General features: G+C 37.7%; 6 protein-coding genes, 1 non-coding gene and 1 pseudogene across 8 annotated transcripts; 5 read left to right on the forward strand and 3 right to left on the reverse strand.

Moving 5' to 3' along the window:
* The first annotated feature begins 240 nt into the window (after positions 1 to 240).
* On the forward strand, positions 241 to 5,524 carry LOC111447977 (nuclear pore complex protein NUP88-like). Its single transcript, XM_023087396.1, has 9 exons — positions 241 to 618; positions 752 to 906; positions 1,087 to 1,209; positions 1,900 to 2,044; positions 2,550 to 2,611; positions 2,897 to 3,110; positions 3,307 to 4,245; positions 4,371 to 4,620; positions 4,909 to 5,524. The coding sequence occupies exons 1-9, from the start codon at positions 334 to 336 to the stop codon at positions 5,175 to 5,177; spliced, it is 2,442 nt and encodes an 813-aa protein (XP_022943164.1). The 5' UTR covers positions 241 to 333; the 3' UTR covers positions 5,178 to 5,524.
* Positions 4,791 to 7,110, reverse strand: LOC111447178 (annotated as a pseudogene).
* A 153-nt stretch (positions 7,111 to 7,263) lies between these two features.
* Positions 7,264 to 7,335, forward strand: TRNAC-GCA. The gene has a single exon. It is a non-coding gene; the product is annotated as a tRNA-Cys (tRNA).
* Positions 7,336 to 7,503: 168 nt separating this feature from the next.
* On the reverse strand, positions 7,504 to 10,158 carry LOC111447978 (auxin transporter-like protein 2). The gene is made up of 8 exons (XM_023087397.1): positions 9,444 to 10,158; positions 9,177 to 9,362; positions 8,971 to 9,083; positions 8,708 to 8,891; positions 8,542 to 8,639; positions 8,260 to 8,467; positions 7,913 to 8,170; positions 7,504 to 7,839 (listed from the first exon to the last, which is right to left on the reverse strand). The coding sequence occupies exons 1-8, from the start codon at positions 9,624 to 9,626 to the stop codon at positions 7,621 to 7,623; spliced, it is 1,449 nt and encodes a 482-aa protein (XP_022943165.1). The 5' UTR covers positions 9,627 to 10,158; the 3' UTR covers positions 7,504 to 7,620.
* A 2,533-nt stretch (positions 10,159 to 12,691) lies between these two features.
* Positions 12,692 to 16,224, reverse strand: LOC111447979 (syntaxin-31-like). 2 transcript variants are annotated; one of them, XM_023087398.1, is made up of 6 exons: positions 15,928 to 16,224; positions 14,214 to 14,464; positions 13,981 to 14,120; positions 13,862 to 13,900; positions 13,097 to 13,294; positions 12,692 to 13,029 (listed from the first exon to the last, which is right to left on the reverse strand). In XM_023087398.1, exons 1-6 carry the CDS (start codon positions 16,151 to 16,153, stop codon positions 12,873 to 12,875), a joined length of 1,011 nt encoding a protein of 336 aa, XP_022943166.1. In that variant the 5' UTR covers positions 16,154 to 16,224; the 3' UTR covers positions 12,692 to 12,872. The 2 variants fall into 2 exon arrangements, with proteins under 2 accessions (XP_022943166.1, XP_022943167.1); XM_023087399.1 differs by having other exon boundaries at positions 14,214 to 14,575; positions 15,857 to 16,020.
* A 270-nt stretch (positions 16,225 to 16,494) lies between these two features.
* On the forward strand, positions 16,495 to 18,419 carry LOC111447179 (60S acidic ribosomal protein P0-like; the record flags this gene model as incomplete). Its single annotated transcript, XM_023086203.1, has 5 exons — positions 16,495 to 16,845; positions 16,946 to 17,014; positions 17,511 to 17,609; positions 17,695 to 18,087; positions 18,185 to 18,419. Coding segments are annotated over 5 exons (1,059 nt in total), but the record flags the coding sequence as incomplete, so codon positions are not given.
* Positions 18,420 to 20,473: 2,054 nt separating this feature from the next.
* On the forward strand, positions 20,474 to 21,811 carry LOC111447981 (probable aquaporin PIP1-4). Its single transcript, XM_023087400.1, has 3 exons — positions 20,474 to 21,184; positions 21,334 to 21,474; positions 21,553 to 21,811. The coding sequence occupies exons 1-3, from the start codon at positions 20,540 to 20,542 to the stop codon at positions 21,643 to 21,645; spliced, it is 879 nt and encodes a 292-aa protein (XP_022943168.1). The 5' UTR covers positions 20,474 to 20,539; the 3' UTR covers positions 21,646 to 21,811.
* Positions 21,812 to 23,104: 1,293 nt separating this feature from the next.
* Positions 23,105 to 24,437, forward strand: LOC111447489 (probable aquaporin PIP1-4). Its single transcript, XM_023086688.1, has 3 exons — positions 23,105 to 23,844; positions 23,932 to 24,072; positions 24,158 to 24,437. The coding sequence occupies exons 1-3, from the start codon at positions 23,200 to 23,202 to the stop codon at positions 24,248 to 24,250; spliced, it is 879 nt and encodes a 292-aa protein (XP_022942456.1). The 5' UTR covers positions 23,105 to 23,199; the 3' UTR covers positions 24,251 to 24,437.
* The last annotated feature ends 537 nt before the right edge of the window (positions 24,438 to 24,974 follow it).

Below are 24,974 nucleotides of genomic sequence, written 5' to 3' on the forward strand. Positions count from 1 at the left end.
TATATAATTAAATAGTCGCTGAATATATTTAAAGATGGTTTAAGATATGTAAATAACATCTAAAAGCAAATTAGACCGCCTCAAAAATAAAAAAAATTTAATGATAATTTTAATTTATTTATAATTAATTGGTTTTAATTATATGTCTATTAATTTTTTTTAAAAAAAATTATGTTTCTAAGATTTTGGAATTTAAAAAATGTAAATTTTCAAAATTTAATGACTAATTTAAAAAATGTATCAAAGCTAAGTTAATGCGCCTCTAACTTCGACAAGAACTTCGGCTTCTCCATTCGAAAGCAAGATCGGCGATAACACGGTTCCAGAACGACGATGAGGTATAATTTGGACCTGAACGAAGCTGATTCTGAACCCCGTCGATCTCTAACCCCAAAACGGGACGTCGATTGGGTTCCTCTCAAGACCCACCCCGTTTTCACCGCCGCCACTGCCGTCGACTATGGCGATTCTGTTTCTCCGCCTCTCAGAAGCCTTCTGGTCTCGGACGGCGCCTCTCGTCTCTACTTTTGGGACTCCACTAAACTTTGCTTGCACCGGATTTCCATCCGCCTCGGAGAACCCGAACCCACCTCCGTCCTCGCCGCTTCTCCTTCTAAAGTCAGTTCACTTCCCTCGTTTCTCTTTCTGAAGCAGATTTTAGAGAGCAAATCCCTTTGTTCTGAACTGTTCTATGTTATGTTTTCCCCCATTTTTTCTAGTCATTCTTCATAATCTCAGTTGCTTTGAACAGGTGTTGCAACCAGATGTGCCACTCGACTTCGTGGTGCATAAGATTTCCATCAATAAGAATGGATCGGCAATAGCCCTTGTGGGTCCAGGCGGGTTGTGGATAATGTACCTCTATGGTCACAGTTCGACCAGAGATAGTAGCACTGTCATCTGTAGGTGAGGAGGAGCCACTGCCTTAGTTAATGCTTTAAGTTTTTTCTTATATGTTGTTGTTTGCTTATGTTAAGCTTCAAAGGTTCATACGTCTTGTTCTTATGTTTCCCATTTTATGTATAAGGATGTCATAACACGTTTTCCACCAAGTTCTTTCTTAAAGAATCTGTCAATTGCTTACAGGACTGTTAGAGTTGGTCCACAAATCTACTATGGTGACCACGATGTCATACGCACGCTTCAAGTTTCTTGGCACCCATATAGTAACTTCCATCTTGGAGTCCTTTCATCTGATTCTGTTTTCAGGTACTAAATTTCCTGAATAAAGACATTTTATGCATATTTCATGAAGGAAATGCTTATATCTACTGCAATTTCATTTTGAATACTTAGTTAGACATTTTATGGGCCTTACAAGTGAACTTGAGTATAATCATCGAGGCTTAGGGGTAGGTTTTCAACATATTGTAGCTTTTTAAAGGTTTGGGGTCATGCTTCGCTGCTTGAATTTTTGTTGTTATTCCTGTCAAATATTTCAATATGTGGCTTCAACCAATGTCCTTATAATGCCAAAGACCCAAATATAACTTTGTGAAAAATTTAGGGTGAAATGTAGTTCTTGAAAGTATGACAAAATCTTGTTACTACTAGTCTACTGGGAATGGAGAGTAGAATTTTTGTTCGTTATTCACCCTTTCCGGGAAAGTGGCTTAAGAACAGTTCACTGATCACCTGTCCTGAATGGACTCCTTTTTTCTCGTTCAAGATTGCATTCAGAAAACTATATGTAGCTTGTTGCAAATAATTAAGTATAAGATTCCTCTTTGTAGAGATGGTACTGATATTTCAAAATATGAAGTTTGTCTATGTTTGCTCCATCGTGCGTGGTTGATTAACCATAAAAATCAAATTCCTTCTTAATGTTGCCATTGCAACGCAGTTTTTCCTGAACATCTGATCTGGGGTGGCTTATTCTTCAACTCCTTTTCATTTCAGGCTTTTCAATTTGTCTTCAGATGGTGTGCAACCAGAGCAAGAATATTATCTACAGCCAGTGGAACCTGGTCAATCTAAAAATGCCTCGTCAATCTGCCCTGTTGATTTTTCATTTGGGGGAGATCACTTGTGGGATAAGTTCAGTGTAAGAACATTCATTGGAAATTTTTCATCTCAAATTTGGATAATTTAATATTTTTTCTTTATAATGATGAAAACTTATCTCATTGGCTTTCCGTTTTATCTTGCCCAGATATTTACTTTGAGCATTCTATTTTTTATGATTAATTCGATGTTGTGTCAACACATAAATCAAAAGTTCAACCTGTTCTTATGACTTCTTTTGCAATCTCCTCCACTAACTTTCTATGTTCTGTCCATTTGGTGCTCCACTATGCCTTTAGAATCGGTAATCTCAAGCCAGATTAAATTTTTATATCTTGCTATGCATTAAAATGTATGCATTCAGGATATTTCAGTAAACTTCTCAATGTGTAGGATCTTAAATCTGATGTTAGTTCTACTTCTCAATGCATGAAAAACTGTTGCTTTCTTCTTTATACCATGGCGAGTGGCTAAGATTCATCCCTTAAACAGTTTAAGGACCAACATTACAATTTAAAAAATCCACTCACGCACTATACCTGCAGGTGTTCGTTTTATTCAGCGATGGTTCAATTTACATCCTCTGCCCTGTTGTTCCATTTAGAAGGTACTCAATTTCTCACATCTATCCTTTAAATGACTATTGGATATCAAGAACATTCAATTACAATTACTGAAGACAGACACTTATTTGTTTCTCGTTCTTCACATATTTAGTTGTGTAAAATATGTCAAGATGATATTCAGAGGGGATGCTTTCCCCCATCGTCTATCATGAAATCATAAATGATGTATCAAGTTTCCACTTTTGAACTACAAGAAAATCTTGCGTCTCACTAGTGCCTTATAACCATATATTACTATCTCTAAGTCGGTGCTTTGTCCTTGACAGCACTTACAAGTGCGAATCTATATTGGAGATTTATAATGATGCTCAGTCCTTTGGGTTAAAATCAGCCAATCCAACAGCTGTCAGTAATTCCAGTCTTGCAATCTCTTGGTTGGAAGAAACTTTTCCAAACTTAGTTCAAGCAACAAGTGGAGGAGATATGACTGTGATAGTAGCCCATCCTTGTGCTTTATTTGATGCGTCACTTGCATTGCAGGTATGAGACATTTTCAGTGGATGCATTTGGTGGTTGGCAATGTCCCTAGATTATATATATCTATATATCTATATATCTATATGTGTGTGTGTGTTATTATCAAATTGTTAGTGGTATGGCATGTGCATGGGTTGTAGTATACTCTTAGTTCTGGGTTTAGTGGAATCCTTAATCTTCATATGACATGGTCTTCCAGGGGCCTTTGAGGAGAGCATGTAATAATGGAAATGAAGGAGATATATCAATTAAAGGTGCAGAATGTGAAGGTCGTGCAGTAAGTTTACTATATAAGCTAATCAGCAAAGACTCAGTTCTTGTGACAGCGTGGAGTGGTGGGCAACTGCAGATAGATGCCCTTGCGGATGAAATTCAACCTGTCTGGAACCTTGGTAGTCCCCCACGTGTACATGTTGATCCGAACGACAATATTCTTGGACATGCTATGATATGTGAACCGATCACAGGGAAGCTCTCCGAGGTGAAGCTTGATCAACCACTTGATTACACAGTTTGGATGGGGCTCCCTCCCCCTTTGCTGAGACTGGCTATTGTAGATCTGGCCCTTCCAAAGAAGATGGAGAGATGCTCTCTTATAATGATGTTTGTCGATAAACTTATGGATGAAAGAATTTATGCTCTTCATAATGGAGGTATTGACTCAATTATATTGCATTTTCTCCCATTCACGAGTCAAAGCAGAGGACAGGACCAGACTATGAAAACTCCCTCTGTTCATCCTGTTCTGAATACCTGCCAGGGAGACACTTCCAACCCATTTCCGCTTTGTGGTTTCGCCTCATTATCCGATTCATTTGGATATTCTTGGATTGTGGGAGTCACCATTTCTCAGGAATGTATTGTTCTAGAAATGAAGACTTGGAACCTTCAAGTCCCAGTTCAGTTTAGCAATTTCCTAAATGAGGAGAAATTAGCTGCCACAGCGACAGGAGAGAAGAACGAAAGTGAAAGATCCGAAATTATAAGCAAAAATCTTCTCAGCGGACCTAAGGTGGTTCTCCTTCCTCAATCCTCATCAAATATGCGTTCTGTGACTGCTGATTCGATCGAAGGTCGGTCCATGCTTCATCAGTATTTCAAGCTCTTCCATGAAAATTATGTGGAGTATGCACACACGGTAATTGCAAATCTACTGCAGAACTATGAAGTGTTTTGTCAACTACTTCAGATAATTTAGATAGTTCAGCGCTGTGTGTGTAATATCTAAATTTCCCCTTCCTTCTTACCTTCTACCTCCTGTAGGTATACTATGAGCTCAAGCAGCATGGGCCCGAGTTGAAGAGGTTAATTGACGATCAGCAAACTCGTTTAAGAGAGGCACAGCAAAAGCTCTTAAAAGTAAGAGGGAAACAGGAACTATTGGAGGACAGGATAGAACGTGCAATCAAACTGCACAATGTTCTGGAAGAACGGATACATCGGTTGAAGAACTTGCCAGGAGCTCACAAAAGGCCATTGTCCAAAGCAGAAAGAGAGTTCAAATCGACACTTGGTAATAAATTCTCAGCCACGATACTTGAATCTTTTTGCTTGCTTATGACTAATTAAAATCAATTTCATTTGATATTTGAAAGAGTGAAAAGTGTTCCTTAGCCTATTAAATTACATATCTAAAACTGTTTGGTTACTTAGTTAAGCATGTATAGAAGAAATGGGTTTAAATGCATTATGAACTTCGAACTTTTAGATTTGCCCATTTCTTGAAAATGAAGAAACCCAAATATGGAGTTGAGTTCATAAATTTCATATTATGACAAAATAATACTTTGTTGCCATCCAGACCACTTTACAGGTGTGGAGGTGGATGCTTTGCATACTTCAATCGATACACTAACTGCAAGACTAAGGAGGTACACCAATTCTTCAAAGAACAACAATCTTGTAAACCAACAGCACAAAATTCACAGGAGAAACACCTGTGTTCAAGGCTCTCAGATCTCCCAACTCAAATCTTCGCTTGAGAAACTCTCCCTTCTCAATGCTGAGAATGCCAAAAAGGTTAAACTAGTTGAATCTACAATCAAAAGCAAGGAAGCGAACCGATGCTGATATCTTCTCTGTATTTGAGTATTTGAGTATTTGAGTATGTGCAATGGAATTGCAATTGTTGTCTGACTGACTTTCTGTAAACAAGCCTGTCTCTAACCCCACATACTGCACATATTCAACTCAAATCATCTGAATTTTGAAGCCAGGAGATCATCTGACCAGAAGATATGTGGGTAAAAGCCAGTGTTTGATTGGCTAGAAAATTGGTGCTCTTGGGAAGTGGCCGCCGAGAGAAGTGATTCATTGGCTGGTTGTACTGTTTGAGTAGTAGCTTCATATTGTGTGTACTAAAACTCATTAATTTAGCATATAATCTTATTCATACAAAATCAAGAGAGGGATAGATTGAAACCCCAAGTCATAGATGAGTGTCGTTACTTTGTGTTGTTTCGTCATTGCGGGTGACGTAGATAGGATAGCGTTTCTGTGTTCTTGTAGTTGGGAAAAACACCAACTTATCATCTTCTGCTGGAACCCATCTGAAAATCATAGATCTTTAGTAGAGTTGCTTCCATATTTCGAACTTTGTTTGAGACATTACCAATACCTGAATTGCGTAACAAGATGATGAAGGAAAACAGAGATTTCTACTCTGGCAAGCTCGTGACCAGGGCATAACTTCGGACCTCCTCCGAATGGTGTAAATGCATTTGTGGTCGACTCCAAGCTATTCTGCTCGGTTGCAGAGAAAAAAGTTAGGAATGGTAAAGTATTGAGAGGATTGAGATTTGACAGATTGTACCTGTTGTCATCTCCATGGGTTGAAGGAGCGAGCATCGTTGAAATGATGATGGTTCATATGAACTGCACGAAACGATGCAAAAACCCTCCATCCCTTTGGAATTGTATAACCACCTGAATCAATCAATGTTGTGTTGTTACGTATGTTTGATTCATATAATAACAATCGAAGGACTAATACGTAGTTAGTTACCTTTGATATTCACATCTGTGATAGCTCTCCTAAAAACTCCATTGATTATGGTGCCAACTCTCAAGGTTTCATTTACAACCTTTATTATAGAAAGAAATAATAAAGGAATGAATATGAAATTATTAAAATATTTAATTTAGGGTATAAAACATACTCACGCATTGGGTGAAAGGCATGGACTTGTAATCATTCCATTGGAGGAGCTGTTGCACTGATTCCTTCTTCCTTCCTTTGATTTTCTCCTGCTCTTCCTGTCACCACCCCCATTCCTTTCTTTTTCAGTCAACGTTATCCTCAACAACCACATCGATCACGACAATCTCAAATTACCAATTTGCCCCTATTATCGTTTTTAGTACTAATATATATCAACCTCAACCTCAACCCAACTCAACTAGTTGAAGGGTCTCCCCGATTAAAGGGAGGCCGAGACTTCCCGGCGGCAGGCGCACTCGCCGGCATGTGGCGGAGCGGAGGAAGAGAAAGAGAGAAGAGGCGAAAAGAGAGGAAAAAAGTAAGAAGAAGAAGAAAGCCATGGGGGATTGAACTGAAAATGGAAAACGGGAAATGGGTTCTAGAGCAAATTTGGAGACATGGAAGGGAAATAAATAAAAATCTGATCTTTAGAGAGAGAAAGTGGGGAATTGTTGTTTTCAAGGGAAAATAGGGATGAGAGAGCCGGGAATTGTTGTTTTCACCGGTGGTCTTACTTGTAATGAAAATCTCACGTAAGCTAATTTAGGGAATGATCATGAGTTTATAATCCAATAATACTATCTCCGGTAGTACAAGATTCTCTTTACCTCCTGCCACACCTGCCCTGCATGTGCGCTCACCCACTTTCTTTTTCCTATTATAATATCCCTCTTTTTATTTGTAAATGGAGGTGGGATTAAGAGAATAAAATAAGGATAATTAGAAAGGGGATTATGTTTAATTTATTTTCTACTATCGTTTTGAATTGATCGTGTAAACTTGCATGGCCATCGGATTCGACATGTCGTACTTGTTGTTGGGCTTCAATCTTCTGAAGGACTTAAGTATTGGCCCCAAAGCCCAATCAAATTGCCGTATGTTTTAACTTTTAAATAAATAAAATGGAAATTCGTAATATTATAATTTAATAAAATATATCAACCAACGAGCAACAACGGGTCCATAGCTCAGTGGTAGAGCATTTGACTGCAGATCAAGAGGTCACCGGTTCGAACCCGGTTGGGCCCTTTTTAGCCTTTTTTTTTTCTTCCCTGAGTTTCTTGTCCTAATGTCCTGTATGTTTAGTCCAAGTAATTTTTGTTTGTCTGTATTTAATTTTAAATTTAGTATTTGTATTACAAATATTTATGTATTACACAAATATGTATATATATATATATATATATAGCCCTAAGATATAGAGTTTGTTTATATTGATGACGCAAACCTTACATTCACAAGGACTGAAGAAGATAATAATAACAAAAGATAATGGTGTAAGAAAAAAGCAGCAAAGAAACAACTCTGAACTGATCAACGATGAGCCGCCGTGGACGACGGCGCTTTGGACTGGCACTGGTAGCACTTGGCGAAGAGTCCGAATGTGTCAACTTGTTTGATGAAATTGGCCATACTGGCCCACCCGCCGAACCCGAATCCGACGACCAGAACCCACGTGACTATGCACGCGTTCACCACAAACATCGCCGTCCAGCTCCTCCCCAACACCGCCGGAGGTTTCTCCGATGCATTCTACAACAGAAAAGAAAAACCCATTTAACCAATTTGGATTAAAATTAACTTCAAACTAGATTGAGTTATTTACCTGCCGGGCAGAAGCGGATCGATAAGTGAGGATATGAGCCAGAGCAGGGATGATATAAACAGTGAAGCTAACGAGAAGGGCTCCGACGGCGGAGTTTATTGGGCCAAAGAATGGGAATATAATCGCCAAAAACCATATGGGTATCACCACCGGCAGCCGAACAAGGGCCCTTAAACATAAGCTCTTCGTGTCGTGCATTCCTATCACTTTCTCCCACACGAAGTACAGTGGCGTACAAGCAAACCCAAATGTTATGAACTGCCATCAAAAATCAAATATTTCCCCTGTTACCAAATCAATTGGAGCAGAGTCTTAAAAGTCCATTAGTATTCTCTAAATTAGTTAACCTGGTGAATGAGCATGAGAATGACGCCAGCGTCGCGCCACGGAGAGCGAGGGAGGAGGGAAAAGGCATTGGAATGGGTGAGAAGTTGGTCGCCAAAAGCCCAGTAGACGGCGGTGGCCGAAGGCAGGGTAAGCGTAAAGACATACAGAGTGGCCACTAAGTATATATACTTAAACTTCTGAGGCTTCCACATCGCGTGCATAATTTCTCTGCAAAAACAAACTCCAATTTCAAGCACAGAAATTAATATCAGACGACAATGATCATGACAAGGCGTATGTACACTGTGACGGCATGGCCACCGAATGTGTAAAGAATGTTGGTGGCGCCGGTGAAATACAGAACCAGCTCAGTGGGAGCTGAATGCTTGACACCCTCGACCTACAACAAAATGACATGTTACCGAGGGGTTGATAGATAGGGATTGGTTGGTTTGCTGTCGGAATTACCTGACCGTGAAGGAGCGCAGCCAGAGTCAAATACCAGGCGGTGTAGGTGGTCATTCCAAGGCCAAGGAACGACCAGATTCTGTAGTTGTGGAATGAGGGTATGAACACAGTGGTGGCACAGCAAGCTCCAAATATGTAAGTCCAGGTCCTCTTGTCTAATTTGTCATTTATGTAGTATATATTACTGCAACAAAACCCCATATTTCATTGTCCAAATGTTTTCAAAGAAGGAGGAGGAAAAGAAGATAAGAAAACACAAGGACCTTGCACAAGCAATGAGCTGAATGACAGAGCCGAAGAGGAGGAAAGTACAGTTAAAAGCCAATCCAATTGCTTTCCACCACGGCCCAAGAAGACCATCTAGAACTTCAAACCACTGTCAAAACACCAGACATTTGATAAAATGATCAACAATTTTGTTCAGAAAAACAGAGACCAGACTTACAAACTCTGTTTTTTTTTTTTTAACCTGAATGACGTGGTTTTTGAAGCTAATGTTCTCCTTCTCCTTCCTCCCTCTGTACTCGACATACAAAATACTGATCAAATAAGCCGTCCAGCTCCCGAGAAATCCGTAAAAAATTTGCAAAATGATCCCCGAAAGCATCCCCAGTTGAGAGAAAGAGTAGGGCAGAGTCAACAGAACTTGAGCCACCTGCAAAAGAAAATGCTGAAAATGACTAAATCTTGTGATTTTCTATGGAACTTGAAAGGTTAAGGCCATGTAATACGGTACCTGATTGGAGGCACAGCTGAACCAAGCATCATAGACAGAGCCACCATGCCACAGAAAGCTCTTGAATCCGACCAAAGATTCATCTCCTTCCTCCCTCTGTTCTTCTCTGTATTCTTCTTGTTCCGTCGTCTGATTGAAGCTGGGAACGATGGCTTCCTCTGTACTCTGTTTGGCAGGCGCCATTATTCCCTCGAAGGAACAAAACCCAGAAACCGAAAATGAAAGATTCAAAGTGGGTTCAGTTGGGTTGTGTGTTTAAACTTGTGAAGAGGGGCATTTGAGTGGAGGGGGTGACTCGTAATTCGAAAGGAACCCGCAAGCAGCGATGGGGGATTTGAGGTAAGATTTAGAGGTTTGCTTGAGAAGATAGGTTAGGGAGAATTTTAGGAAATGGGAAGGTTTGGCAGTGCTTTAAAGCTTAAAACTCTGTGGTTGAGCTACTTTCTTGGTTGTTACCCACTGGAATGAAATGAAAACTGAATTTTGGGAGTTTCAAGAAAGTAGAAGAAGGAACGAAATGTAAGAAGAAAACCCAAAAACAAAAAAAAACCTCATCTCGGGTTCGTTGGATTGTGTGATTTTTGTTGGAGTTGGAGAGTTTGCAGAGAACAGAGGAAAGCAGAGGAAAACAGAGGAGAGTCCTTTACGCAGAGCAACCCCAACCCTATTCATTCAAAACTTCATGCCTTGGTATGAATAATATATAAAATTCAGGAAACCAATTCCTTTTAGTTACCCCTTACCCGTTAAAAAATTAGAAGTTCGAATCCATCAACTACTCCAAAAAAAAGATTTGGGTCGGAAAAATTAAATTGAATTCGAAAAACTTTAAAGAGTGAACTATTATTTAAAACCTTAATAAAATTGGGGTGATAAATGTAGGTTGGATTTAGGAAGTAAAACTCACTCCAAGTAGATGAAATGAAATAGTTTTTTGTGGGTAAACAATCTTTTCAATGTCGTCAATAATTTTTCTTTTTATTTTTTGAGTTTAAAGTAAAGAAGATATACTTTACTCATGATACTCACCATTTAAACGTAAATCTCAATAAATTAAGACATATATACGGATCAAAATTGAATCTTTTTTAATTTTAATTGGAAACAAAAAAAAAATGATTAAGAAAAGGAATTATGGATTAAAATGGAAGTAATGTTGTTAAGAAGATGAGTGATTTGGAAGTGGGCACATTTTATTTTTAGACACTGACTTCTATTTGGAATCTTGTTTAACAAAATTAGGCACAATTCCATCATCAATTTTATAAAGTGTGAATACCAAGATCACTTTACAATTTGTGGTTCTTATAGAATTCATCTTTCTTTTTTTGTGATATCGATCCTTTTAAATCAACAAAAACGATACCGATTTTTTAATTTTTTTATTAAAACAAAAATATATTAATTACATAAATGTTTGATAATCATAATTGTGTTCGAAAAACATTCTCTATAGTTTAAAAAAGTAAATAAGATTTGAAAATTGATGAGCCTTTTTCCTTGCTATTCCTTCAAACGTCTTATCAAATAATCAATGCCTCACGTAATATAATAATTCAAAGTTTAAAAAAAAGAAGGAATTTTGTTAGATGGGACTTTCGTGATAATCTAATTTAATTATTTCTTTTGTACCATCTTAAAATTTTATATATATTTTCGATTTGAGATTACAAAGAATTAAAGAATAAAAGATATTTGAGATTAGTTCATGGTTAAAAAAAGAAGTTCAAAATAATGATGATGATGTTCATCATTTTCTTCCATGCTTTACATAAATCATCATGCAATTTCCCATATTTTAATATTACTATCATATTATTCTCACAATTTCATTCCCCCTTTGTTTTAATTAATAATTTAATTATCATCATATAAATTAATTAATGTTTAACTTCTTTCACACTTCCCCATATATAAATATTTTTAATTACTTATTGCTCTAAGTGGGTCAACATTAAACAATAAAAAATAAACTCTTTAATAAGATGAGAGGTAATTGGTGACGGTTAAAAAATGTAAAAATTTGTCACACCAACATATTTTTAAATTTACCTAAAATAATTATTTATATATATATTTTAATTATATTTGAAACTTGGATTATTACTATCGACCATATATCACTGTTGAATTATGTTTAGATTAGCCAAACAAATTCTTAAACTAAACGGTGACATCTTAGTTCTTCTAAATAAATCTTCGCGAAACCCTAAATTTTGTGTTAGTGTTAACCCGAAAGAATCCTTCCATATAATCTTTTTTTTTAATTTTTTTTTTTATATTATTAGGAACTTATTAACGTGCTCTAAAACAAATCCTTAAGAGAATATGGAAAAGAAAGGTCCCAAAATTTTGTAACTTTACTTTGAATCTTATCCGATGAAGCTAATATCACATTAATTTATTCTATTATTACGAGGTTAACACGGGTATTAAAAAAGAGAGATATGGCGTGAAGATTTTTTTTTTTGTGACATATTGTATGTGAATTTATTTTTCAATGCAAGCTATGGAGTCATTTATTGATTATTTTTAAATACTCATTCTTTTACAAATGTTCTTGTTGAGCGCAAAGAACGATTTTCGACTTCCTCGTGAGGCATGAAGACGACAATTTGGAATGATAATTAATGTTTGACATCCACGAAGTTAACTGATAGCTACTTATTAGGTATCATTTTATATCAATCATAGGTAAAAGTGGTAATCTATCAAAGATCGCTTGATTTTAAAAAATATTAACGACGCGTCACGAATCATCATAACAAGATTAATCGAAATCAAAATAAAGCATAGGTTAGTCAAACACGCTAGCTGGAAAGGGTTTGCTTCTATATATTTTTTGTATGGTATGGGACAATAAGGGCAGCTTTACCATTAATCATATCATTATTAAACAAAGATCCAACATTTAATGCAGCCATAAAAGCAAAAGTAAATTATTCTCCTCCTTTTAATCACTCTTTTTAAGATAATTAGTGGGAGATCGAATCGTCAAATTTTAAAATGATAATTAGTGTCTTACCTCTCTATCAAAAATAAAAAACATCCCCGCCGAGACGAAAACTAACTTTTCTTTATTTGAACACTCATTAAGGCGGAGAACTCAAGGACAAGTGATATAAAAACAAATTAGAAAAAGGCATATATATATATATATATAAACTGGTATGATTCTCAAGCTATGAAGCATAGAGCAAGGAGAATACAATTATTATGATTTAGATTCTGATATGTGCACAAACAAATCCAAGTCCAAACTCCCGCAATACAGTATATTATATATGCTTACTTTTGTAAAAGATATATAACAAGATGCTGCGTTCGTGTACACCCAAACTTAACAGAACCTCTAAGCAAAGGAATATCATTGAATCTACAGGATAGACATGGAGAAAGGTGGGCAAAAATTTAGAAGTTGGCTGATGTTTATGCCAAGAAAATAAAGAGCATCAAGAAAATGATTAAAATCACAAATATTTTGACAAGAAGCCATCTGTTTGATGATATCTGGTTAAGATGCCTAAAGAGAGAGGTTCGAGCACCTTCTACATTCGCCATTGATTCATCCATGTTGTCATCAATCCTGGTGATGAACCCCAATAATCAAACTTAATTCAGAGGATGGAAGCTAATCAATTAAGACATAATACCTGATAGCAAGTTCTCCTTGATGTGCTACCATTGTGGCAAGATGTGTAAAAATTCCACCCAGTTCTGAAATGGTGGATTCCACATTGTGGAGAGCACCTGCCCGACTTTGTAAATAGTTTTCCTGCCTAGGAACCACCTGCTGTAACATTGACATCTCCATTTGCTGTGATGGGATGACCTCCACAGCTAGCCTTCGTCTGACTTAACAAGACACAATATAATTAGTTATGAACAAGCACATTATTCTACTGCACTGCATCTACTAACCAATAGGATAAAAAAAATTAAAAAAAAAAGAGTTTTCATAAGTGCAACCGCCCAAGTCCATCGCTAACAGATATTGTCCTTTTTGTGCTTTCCCTTTCGGACTTCCACTCAAGGTTTTAAATTGAGTTCACTAGGGAGAGGTTTCCACACCCTTATAAGGAATGTTTCGTTCTCCTCTCCAACCAATGTGAGATCTCACAATCCATCCCCCTTGAGGACCTAGTGTCCTAGCTGGCACATCGCCTAGTGTCTGACTCTAATACCATTTGTAACGACCCAAGCCCACCACTAACAAATAATGTCCGCGTTGACCCGTTACGTATCATTGTCAGCCTCACGGTTTTAAAACACGTCTGTAAGGGAGAGGTTTCCACGCCCTTATAAAAAATGTTTCGTTCCCTTCTCCAATTGACGTGGGATCTCACAATAAGCAACCAAATATATTAACTTGAGCATCAAACAAGAATACAGGGCATGATAAGTAGCATCAAACAAACCTCAATTGACCCCCAGCTTGACCTCCATTTGATGACAACCTGACAATAAGATAAAGCATAAGTAACAAAGTTATAGGGGGAAAATTGTCCTATCATCATGTCAAACAATGAATACTCACAAGGATGATTGAGCACTTTCAGATGTATTACTTAACCAAGGTGGAGGTTGAGTTACAGTTTTAGCTTGATTTTGAAAAGGACTTTCTCTAGTTGCATTTGCAGAGAATATTTGTCTCCGGCTCTCATTGGCCTTGATATTCTGTAGAAAAACTATAACTACACCATGGATTGAAATAATTTGGAAGCTAGCTGACTAAGTTGAGTATGTAAAGAATGTATTGTTCACACAGACCTCTGTTCTTGCAGTTAACACATCTTGAAGTTGTTTTGTAGCTCCCATGAGTTTACTCTTGAGGTCATCGCAGACAGCGGTTGAATGAACAACTCTGTCCTCAGAATAATTCCCCTCTGCTATCTCCATCGTTTGGATGGCTTGCAAATCTGAGATAGCTACATTCAATGATGTAATATCATTCTTAATCAAAGCAGTCATTTCCTGGATTTCCCTGATTGGATCATCAAACATCGATGATCTTTTTGCTACTGCAGAGTTCAGAAGGACAAAAAGTGCCCTAGTTATCATTCTTAATATGTGTTTTGTAATTGCTAAATTATAAACAAACAAACAAACAAACAGAAAATCAACCCAGATACCATCTGTGAATGTTTGATTAATCCACCACACCTAAATGGTGTGAAAGTTATCTTATTTATAATCAAATAAATTACAAGGATATGGAAATAGTAATAAATGGAAATAACAATAAATGGAAAGATACCTATAGTAATAAGGCAAATATCTATATTTGCCTTATAATAAAATATCAAATATAATATATATGGTAAACTATAATTTATTACTAAATATCCTTAACACCCCACCGCAAGCTAAGCGTCGGATTTAAACGAACGTGAAGCTTGAATCTGAAAAATTCAAAGGGGTTGAAAAACACTTTTCGTGAAGATGTTAACAACCTGGTTCAGAGGAGGCGTAGAGAAACACTTTCTTGGCCATCGAAAACTGCAGAGAGATCGCCGCTCAGCAGCAATGCTGCCTTGGCTTCGGTGAGAATATGTCTAACCCATGAAGAGGGATTGTCGCTTAGCGACGATGCTGACTTGGCTCTGGTGAGAATATGTCTAACCCCAAGAAGTAGAAGGGGAAACCTAGAGCAAGGGACAAAGACAATGTTGAAGCCGGAAGAGTCGCCACATTGGGCGAATGAGCCAATTTTGGCGAGAAGGGCAGCTGGAAGAGTCGCCACATTGGGGCGAAGGAGCCAATTTTGGCGAGAAGGGCGGCGGCAACTTGGTTGGCGAAGATGCCAGTGCGGCGCCCAGATTCCAAAGGTAAATCTCTGCAGAAGGTCGATGGGCATATTGAGATTCTGTATATTTTCGAAGAGGGATGCTGATGAAGATCCTAAGATTAGGGTTTTTGTGAAGGATGAATGATGAAGGGAAAAATTGGGAAGAAAATGAAAGAGGCTATGTTTGGAAAAAGTGAGGTTGTATGTACAGAGTATGGCGAAGGATGATTTGGAGGTCAAAAAGGTGGAGCCGAAGAATAATCAATCGACTCTGCATGTGACAGCCATGACGACTGCCCCTGTGGCATCAAAGACAACAGTGGTGGTGGAGAAGAACAGTAGAAGATTTCAAAAGCCATTGAAAAGAAAGGATCTAGGTTGCTAAACCAAAATGGCTCTGATACCATGTGAATGTTTGCTTAATCCACCACACCTAAATGGTGTGAAAGTTATCTTATTTATAATCAAATAAATTACAAGGATATGGAAATAGTAATAAATGGAAATAACAATAAATGGAAAGATACCTATAGTAATAAGGCAAATATCTATATTTGCCTTATAATAAAATATCAAATATAATATATATGGTAAACTATAATTTATTACTAAATATCCTTAACACCATCCAAACAGAACTGGAAAAGATACACGAAGCAAAAGAAGGTAAATTAAAAGCATATCTTTAATGCATACACTGAGCAAGCCTCGCGATCTTCTGAGAGGCTTCTTGGATTCCCCAGCCGATAAGAGATGCCTTCCTGCTGAATTCAGACCGTGCAAAGCCCGGTGATCCGGAGAGTACGGACGCCGATGGTTCATTTTGAACTGGATGAACGTCGGCTGTGACTCCGGCAATCTTCCTCAGCGTATCCGACAGCGACCGAAACTCCGACGTCCGATCACGATATATGGAAACCATTTGCCGTTGCCGGTACTACTGAAAACTCAAGGCATTGGATTGAAATTGATGTTCGTTGGTTAGTTACACGCACCTGTTGAAACACTCCTTGATGATCGCTGGCCAACGACGACGATGGGGTGAATCTAATGGGCTTGGGCCGATTCGCCATTCTGCTATTCTTGATGGGCCTATCTTATTGGGCTCTTAAAGCGTATGGCCCATATTGGACATTGACCATATAAAATCGAACCAGCCGCCATTGTCATCTTCCACCAGTGTGTTAAGCTCCCCAGGAGTTGTCCAAAACCCTAAATTAACTGAGGTTAAAGAGACGGCATAGCTTCCGCTGTCCGCCTTGACAGAGCCCTCGGCTTCGTCTTGGCCCTCGGTTTTGCTTTGTTCTTTATTCCATTAACCTTTTTTGTTTTATCTTAGAATTCTTTCAGAAACTCAATTCAATCGTGAAATTTACCAAGGCTGAAAAAAAGGTAGCATACGACGCCAAGCTCTGTCAGCTTCTCGATGATTACAGTCAGGTCTTGATTGTGGCCGCTGACAATGTCGGATCAAACCAGCTCCAGAACATTTGGAAGGGTCTCCGTGGTGACTCTATTGTGCTCATGGGAAAAAACACCATGATGAAGCGTTCTGTGAGGATTTACTCTGAGAAGACTGGAAACAAGGCTTACCTCAGTCTTCTTCCCCTTGTGGTAAGTAAAATTCTGGGTTTTGTATTTTGATTCGAATTTCCATTTTTCTGTTGTCATATTGAAGTGTTTGACATGGCACGTTGGTAATTGATTGTATTAGGGAAATGTTGGGTTGATCTTCACAAAGGGTGATTTGAAGGAAGTCAGTGAAGAGGTGGCCAAATACAAGGTGTGCAGACTACTACTTGCTGTTCTTTTCGGTGTTTACATTGGATAGATACTCTGTTAGTGTTCCATATAGATACTACCAAAATGGGATAACCACATTAAGTTTGAAATTTTAAGCGGCATTTTCTTTACGCTGAATGATTGATTATTATTGTGAATCTTTCACATCATGTATTTATTCAATCATTTTGTTTTTGTTAGTTTGCTTCAAATTCAACACATTCTATCCTTGAAGTTACTGTTTTGTTTTTGTATTATCACAGATTATTAGATTGTTATTGTAGAATATGTCATCGTTAATGGTTTTGAAAAATCTGTCTCGTCACTTAAGTGTTTGGGCGGGCATTGATTTGATTGAGATCATGTACGATCCATTCTCTTCTATTTGCAGTTTTGTAATTTTTTCAAAATTTTCCATGAATTAGATGTTTAGTCTGTTGTGATATATCATTGAGGCTTAAGTGTTTTCCCATGCGTATGCTTTGTAAATTATGTAGGTTGGAGCCCCTGCTCGTGTTGGTTTGGTTGCTCCCATTGATGTCATTGTTCCACCAGGCAACACAGGGCTTGATCCATCACAGACCTCCTTCTTCCAGGTTTGTAAATTTGATTACAAAGTAAACCACCAGTTTCCATGAATGATGTCTGAGTTTTTCTAATTCTTCTTCATACAGGTTCCAGGTTCTTAACATTCCTACCAAGATTAACAAGGGTACTGTTGAAATTATCACTCCCGTGGAGCTTATTAAGAAGGGTGAGAAGGTTGGATCGTCTGAGGCTGCTCTCCTTGCCAAGCTAGGAATTAGGCCATTCTCATATGGTCTGGTTGTTCTCTCTGCTTATGACAATGGTTCAGTCTTCAGCCCTGAGGTGCTTGATCTGACCGAGGACGATCTCCTCGAGAAGTTTGCCTTGGGTGTTTCCATGGTTACATCATTGTCATTGGCCGTTTCATACCCAACTCTGGCTGCTGCACCACACATGCTCATCAATGCATACAAAAATCTTCTTGCTGTTGCAGTTGCCACCGACTACTCGTTCCCACAAGCCGAGAAAGTTAAGGAGTATCTCGAGGTACTATGTCACATCTTTACAAAGTTCTTGCCTTTCTTTGAATCTATCTTGTTTGCTTTAGCTGATACCTAGTTGTTGCTGTGATGTTTCTGTGCAGGATCCAAGCAAGTTTGCGGCGGCTGTGTCCGTTTCTGCTGTTGCTGATTCTAGCTCTGCCACGGCAGCTGCTGCAGCAGTGGAAGAGAAGAAGGAAGAGCCAGCAGAAGAGTCTGATGATGACATTGGTTTCAGCTTGTTCGATTAATATGTTTACAGATTTCATAATGTTTTTGAGAATTTTGTTCTTATGTGACAAAAACAACTCCTTAGCTATGGTGTTATTTTTCATATCATTCAAAGGATTTGTGAAGCGGAAGTTTATCTGCTGCATACACGCACAAGGACAAGCGGCGCCGGCCGTGCATGCAACCAAAACTTCAATAGATTTATTTCATTATTCATTGTTCCACAGCCTCTACAGACCCCTCCGAAACAATTAATGTTGAATGAGTTAATCCAAATGGGTAGGTCCAAGCTCAATGATCTAATCAGGACCATGGTCTTCTAAGTTAAATTGGTTCGATCCAGAACCGAGAACTTAAATTCATTAGACTTGAGTTTCAATCGAGTTTGGATTTAAAATGGGACCAACCAAAACGACGAGGGTGAGTTGTACATGAACATGGCACTTTTCATTAGAATATAGACATTTTAGCTCAAATCTTTTTTAAGTACTATAAATCATACTCCCGAGCAATAAAATATAAATCACATTTTACATATCCGCCTAATAATAAATAGTTTTAATGATTTGATAAAATCCTTACCCATAATCGAGATATCGAAGGAATTATTCATGAATTTTTTCATAATTATATAGATGAAGTGCAGATAAACATGCAAAGAGTGGCTTTGACTTTGGAGGACACAAAAGAGCGGGCTTTAGGCTTCAGCTTCGCAAGATGTCGCAGGACACAAATAGTGTGCTTCGGCATGTTCAGTCGTTTGGTATCCTTCTTTTTTTTTTTTTTTTTTTTAATGTTTTCAAGATGGGTCGAACTGACATGAACCTAACCCTTATAATGCAGAGTTGAATTTCACGTTCTCGAGTTCGGTGAACGCCCCTAGTTTCTCCCGATATTTTTATTATTAATCTCTATAAAGCCCTGAAGACAAATTCATGTTCGAAAAAACAAGTTACAAAGACCTCAAAACAACGTGACCTTTGAGACCAAGTTGCAAGGTCCTAAAATTTTCCTTTGTTCTATTCATTGTAACCCATACAATAAAATAGTAATTAAATTCAGGTCTCCCAAATAGACAAATACATAAAACAATTAAAAAACCCCAAAACCAAAATAATTATTTTCTTGGCTTCTTATCGAGCCACCCAAAATATTATAATAAACAACCAAACAAACAAAAAGTTGGAATAAAGAGTCGTTGGGACAAATTTAAAAAAAGTCACAAATGTTGGTGCAAATTGCAATTTAATGAAAAAGACAAAGTTAAATTTCGAAATTTTTTAACTTTTAAAGTAAAAAAAATTAACCAGAAATTGTCGGACCTTAAATATTCGAGTGATTTAATCCCAACTACTTTAATGAAGCAGAAAGAATTTGAAAGAAAATATTTAAAAAGATTAGGGTATGTAAGCAATAAATAATAATTAAAATTTTAAATTAAAAAATGTGGAAAAATAAGTGGTTGGGACCCAGGGTCCCACCATCATGTGATTGCCAGGCAATATTTTTTTAATGAAATAAATGGCCGAAAATAAAGAGGCGGTTGCAAACCTAAAAAAGTATTGTTGTCGCATAGCTGAATTTCGAATCTTATCTCCAAACTATATTTTAATTTTGTTTTTAATTATATTAATTAACCTTATCCAATCATTCACTAATCCTTAACAACCACTTCTTTTTTTAATTCAATAATTATTTTCTTTTTCCAACTTCAAATTTTTATTTAAATTTATTTAATAATTTAAGCAATTACAATATCTTTTTCCCTTTATTTTTACGTTTATTGAGTTTGAAGTTAAAGATTGGAGATAGGGATAAAATAGTAAACGTTTCTATTATTAAATAATATAAATTTAAATTGATTTTTGGTTAAATGCATTATTGACAAGAGTTGTCAAATCATACGGAGATTAGAGGGCACAGTTGTCTATAATAATTTAAAAAAGAATCCCAATGGTGCATAAGACATGTGTATATTCTGACAGGTGGCTGTAGCTCTGTCACCTCATCCACCCCAAATTACGGGTTTTTTTCCCCAAATTTTATTTCAACCATGACACGCTGTCACGATATGTTTTTCTATCTCTGTCCGTATATTAATTAAATTTTTGCTTCAAGTTTTATATTAATTAAATTCGATAAATCGTTAGAAAATTCAATATATATATATATATAACACTCACCAATGGCTGGATCGTAGGACAGAGATCTAAGAAGAAGTGAAAATAATGGAGGCAAAGGAAGAAGACGTACGATTGGGAGCCAACAAGTTCAACGAGAGGCAGCCCATTGGAACGGCGGCGCAGAGCCAAGACGATGGCAAAGACTACAAGGAGCCACCGCCGGCGCCGTTATTCGAGCCGGGGGAGCTGACCTCATGGTCGTTTTACAGAGCTGGAATCGCGGAGTTCTTCGCGACTTTCCTCTTCCTTTACATAACCGTTTTGACGGTTATGGGAGTCGTTCGGTCCAATGAAGCCAACGGCAACACGTGCAAGACCGTTGGAATTCAGGGCATTGCTTGGGCTTTTGGTGGTATGATTTTTGCGTTGGTTTACTGCACCGCTGGGATCTCCGGTGGCCACATCAACCCGGCGGTGACTTTTGGGCTGTTTCTGGCGAGGAAGCTGTCGTTGACCAGGGCCATTTTCTATATGGTGATGCAGTGCCTTGGCGCCATCTGCGGCGCGGGTGTTGTGAAGGGGTTCCAACCCAAGCCGTTCGACAGGCTCGGCGGTGGAGCTAACGTGGTCAGCAAGGGATACACTAAAGGAGACGGCCTCGGCGCTGAGATCGTCGGTACCTTTATCCTTGTTTACACCGTCTTCTCCGCCACTGACGCCAAACGTAGCGCCAGAGACTCGCATGTTCCCGTAAGTAAAAATTGTTGGACGATAAAAGTCCCACCTCTATTAATTTAAGAAATGATCACGAGTTTATAAACAAAATCATACTACTGTGTAGAATCGTACTAAAAAATATATATATTTATTATACGAACTAAAGGAAATGTTTTGAACAGATTTTGGCACCGCTGCCAATTGGGTTCGCAGTGTTCTTAGTTCACTTGGCAACCATTCCGATCACCGGCACCGGCATCAACCCTGCTCGGAGTTTGGGCGCTGCCATCATCTACAACAACGAAAAAGCCTGGGATGACCACGTGGGTGTTTTAATCATAATGTTAATGTTAATGTTAATGTTGGGTGAATTAAACCGTATTTGATTTTGTGTTTTGCAGTGGATTTTCTGGGTTGGACCGTTCATTGGAGCAGGATTGGCAGCTTTGTACCACCAGGTGGTGATCAGAGCCATACCCTTCAAGTCCAAGTGAAGATTTCTGATTATGGTTAAATAATAATGCCTTTGTTCATCTCATGATCCATCAATTGTCGAAATCTCGATTTAATTTTATGCCTACCTCTTTATGATCTACGTTTTTGTATGAAATCAAGTGTGAAATTAATGGATTAAGTGTTCAAGAATTGTGATAATAAAAACTCTTCTCTAAATAAAATTAATATAAATTATATTATATTTAGGATAAATTAATAAAAAAAAAAAATACATAAATTTCCAAAACTTTTAATATTACTCTTAAAAAACCAAGGCCCAACCAGCTAATGCCATGTGGAGTGATTGTCCCAATAGCTTTACAAGTGTATGGCCAACCATCAGCTGGCGGCTGCAGCCCAACGGATGATTCATTGTCATTCCATTTTTCCCACAACCTCCTTCAAAAATTATATTTATTTGGTCATATTTTCATTTAAATCCATGTTTTTTTTAATAAGAGGTCAATTTAAAAAAAATAAACTAAATAAATAATAACAATAATTTTCTCGATAAAGTATATTTCCAAAATTTTTAGATTGAATATGGATAGATGCTAAAAAAAAATTTATAGAACACCTCAAGTTTATGTGTATTTATTTATTTTTAATAATTTAACCTTAATATATTAAATGGATTGCGTGAGGTCGATAACATAAGTTATCATTGGCTAACCCATCATTTTTTTTATTAATTCCACATTAATTAATTCTCTTTTAAAATTTAGATTAATTATCTATTTACACTCCACTAATTGTGTATATTTATTTTCTTTCCACCTATACTTAATTTTTTGTTTTTTTTCTCTTTTAAATATCTAATTTATTATTTATTTGAATTGCAATATTGATCGTATATCGTATATGGTAACATAAATTTAACCTTATAAAACAAAAAAGTCAAAAGAATTCGGTAGAATATAGGCTTGGGGCAATAATTGTATATAAATGTATGCTTTTAAATATTTGCTACATTTATTTAAAAAAAAAACAATATTATCCAATTAAAACCCTTAAAGTAAACAATAATACATCAAATTTCCAATATTTTCAGTCAATATTCGTATCCAATTAAATTCCAGCCACAGATTCATCTCGAAACTTCCAACTCGGTCCCAACTGGTGAAATTCCATAATTACCCCCAGTAAACACTCGAAACTACAATCATAACCTTATTATTACATGAGACATTAGTTCACCGTCTGGCCGCATTATTCCACATATTCCACTCTACCACTCCTTTGTGGCTATTATTTTGCCACGTGGCACACTTATCCGCCAAACCGACCGCCCTTCTCTGTCATTTTGCACCGTTCTCCAGAAAACCCCAGAGAAATGATTGGTCGGTTGTGATTATTATTTTAAAAAAATTTAATTACTAGAAAATACCATTTTTTTTTTCTTTTCATTTTAAATGGGTCCCGTTATTTTCATACTAAATTCACTTGCGTTGCTATTTAAACCCTACGCCTCCTCATCGCTTTCCTCACTACTGCCATTGGCTAAAGACAACCACAGTCCGCCGCCGCCGTGAGAAACAGAGGAGGTTGGAGAAATGGAAGGGAAGGAAGAAGATGTAAGGCTCGGAGCCAACAAGTTCAACGAGAGGCAGCCGATTGGAACGGCGGCGCAGAGTCAGGACGATGCTAAGGACTATAAGGAGCCACCACCGGCGCCACTGTTCGAGCCAGAGGAGCTGACTTCATGGTCCTTTTACAGAGCCGGTATCGCGGAGTTCTTTGCCACTTTCCTCTTCCTTTACATCACCGTTTTGACTGTCATGGGCGTCGTCCGGTCCAATGAAGCCAACGGCAACACGTGCAAGACCGTTGGAATTCAGGGCATCGCTTGGGCTTTTGGTGGTATGATTTTTGCGCTGGTTTATTGCACGGCTGGAATCTCCGGTGGACACATCAACCCAGCGGTGACTTTTGGGCTTTTTCTGGCGAGGAAGCTGTCGTTGACCAGGGCGATTTTCTACATGGTGATGCAGTGCTTAGGAGCCATCTGCGGCGCCGGGGTTGTAAAGGGCTTCCAACCCAAGCCCTACAACAGGCTCGGCGGTGGTGCCAACATGGTCAGCAAAGGGTACACCAAGGGCGATGGCCTCGGTGCCGAGATTGTCGGCACCTTTATCCTTGTTTACACCGTCTTCTCTGCCACCGATGCCAAACGTAGCGCCAGAGACTCCCACGTTCCCGTAAGCAGAACAAAAAATTAAAATTAAAATTAAAATCTAAAACATATAATTGAGCTAAAACTAAAAGAATTCAAAATGTTTGAACAGATCCTAGCCCCGTTACCAATTGGGTTCGCGGTGTTCTTAGTTCACTTGGCCACCATCCCAATCACCGGCACCGGCATCAACCCAGCCCGAAGCTTGGGTGCTGCCATCATCTACAACAATGACAAAGCCTGGGATGATCACGTGGGTTGCTTAATCTTAATCTTAATCCTAATCTTAATTTTAACTTAATCTCAATTATCTTAATCTTAATTTTGCTTAACTGCAGTGGATTTTCTGGGTGGGACCATTCATTGGAGCTGCTCTGGCAGCTCTGTACCACCAAGTTGTGATCAGAGCCATTCCGTTCAAGTCGAAGTGAAACGTGATCGAATCATAGCCCTTCATTTCGTTTGTGTGTTTTGGTGTTTGTATGTTTATGGAGATTCGTAAGTGAATGGAGCGTGATGTGTAATTATGGATGTGTGTGTGTGTGGCTATGAAAGCATGTATGGTCAATTTTAGGGAAAAAAATGGAGAAAATAATGAAACCCACTCTCTTCCACCTGCTTTCTTTGTGCGAATATTGGTTACGTAAAAGACAATTATGGGCCCTACTTCTCAACCCAATCTTATTTATTGTGGTGGCAAACAGGATATTATTGTATATTAATGCCTTTTTTTTTTTTTAATTTAAATTTATTATTATTTTTGGAAATGAATAATAGTGTGATGACAATGAAATATAAATATTGGGAAGGGATAAGATTGAATCAATAATTAATTCTCAAGACTTTGTTTATATAAAATTAGCTCATTAACTACCTCTTCTTTTTTTCTTTTTTAATTTTTGGAAGAGAAAAAACCCGCTAAAAAATCAAATCAGACAAAAAGGCGTGACAAGCTGGCTTTAGCTAGAAGCTTCTTTTTCTTGTGTCTCGCTCTTTCTTAATTTTGTTAAATCACTCTTATGATTTAAGTTATTTTCTTTTTCTTATAAAGTTAATAATTCTAAAGTTTGAGTCTTGTCAGTCAACTAATACACTCGTGGAGTTTCCGTGGTCTAGTAATGTGTGTGGTAGTTTAGACTTTGCATCCCACTTATC

This window comes from Cucurbita moschata, unplaced genomic scaffold (genome assembly GCF_002738365.1).
Source record: "Cucurbita moschata cultivar Rifu unplaced genomic scaffold, Cmos_1.0 Cmo_Scf00009, whole genome shotgun sequence".
NCBI lineage: Eukaryota > Viridiplantae > Streptophyta > Magnoliopsida > Cucurbitales > Cucurbitaceae > Cucurbita > Cucurbita moschata.

Coding starts and splice junctions, on each gene's coding strand:
- LOC111447977 (XM_023087396.1), top strand. CDS start 334: ATGAGGTATAATTTGGACCTGAACGAAGCTGATTCTGAACCCCGTCGA. Junction 2,612..2,896: donor CCTGTTGTTCCATTTAGAAG/GTACTCAATTTC, acceptor TGTCCTTGACAG/CACTTACAAGTGCGAATCTA. Junction 4,246..4,370: donor ATGTGGAGTATGCACACACG/GTAATTGCAAAT, acceptor TACCTCCTGTAG/GTATACTATGAGCTCAAGCA.
- LOC111447978 (XM_023087397.1), bottom strand. CDS start 9,626: ATGGCGCCTGCCAAACAGAGTACAGAGGAAGCCATCGTTCCCAGCTTC. Junction 8,892..8,970: donor CAGCTCATTGCTTGTGCAAG/GTCCTTGTGTTT, acceptor GTTTTGTTGCAG/TAATATATACTACATAAATG. Junction 8,468..8,541: donor GGTGGCCATGCCGTCACAGT/GTACATACGCCT, acceptor TTGTTTTTGCAG/AGAAATTATGCACGCGATGT.
- LOC111447979 (XM_023087398.1), bottom strand. CDS start 16,153: ATGGTTTCCATATATCGTGATCGGACGTCGGAGTTTCGGTCGCTGTCG. Junction 13,295..13,861: donor CAAGCTGGGGGTCAATTGAG/GTTTGTTTGATG, acceptor TTGTTAAGTCAG/ACGAAGGCTAGCTGTGGAGG. Junction 13,030..13,096: donor CAAGGAGAACTTGCTATCAG/GTATTATGTCTT, acceptor GTTCATCACCAG/GATTGATGACAACATGGATG.
- LOC111447981 (XM_023087400.1), top strand. CDS start 20,540: ATGGAGGCAAAGGAAGAAGACGTACGATTGGGAGCCAACAAGTTCAAC. Junction 21,185..21,333: donor CCAGAGACTCGCATGTTCCC/GTAAGTAAAAAT, acceptor TGTTTTGAACAG/ATTTTGGCACCGCTGCCAAT. Junction 21,475..21,552: donor AAAAAGCCTGGGATGACCAC/GTGGGTGTTTTA, acceptor TGTGTTTTGCAG/TGGATTTTCTGGGTTGGACC.
- LOC111447489 (XM_023086688.1), top strand. CDS start 23,200: ATGGAAGGGAAGGAAGAAGATGTAAGGCTCGGAGCCAACAAGTTCAAC. Junction 23,845..23,931: donor CCAGAGACTCCCACGTTCCC/GTAAGCAGAACA, acceptor ATGTTTGAACAG/ATCCTAGCCCCGTTACCAAT. Junction 24,073..24,157: donor ACAAAGCCTGGGATGATCAC/GTGGGTTGCTTA, acceptor GCTTAACTGCAG/TGGATTTTCTGGGTGGGACC.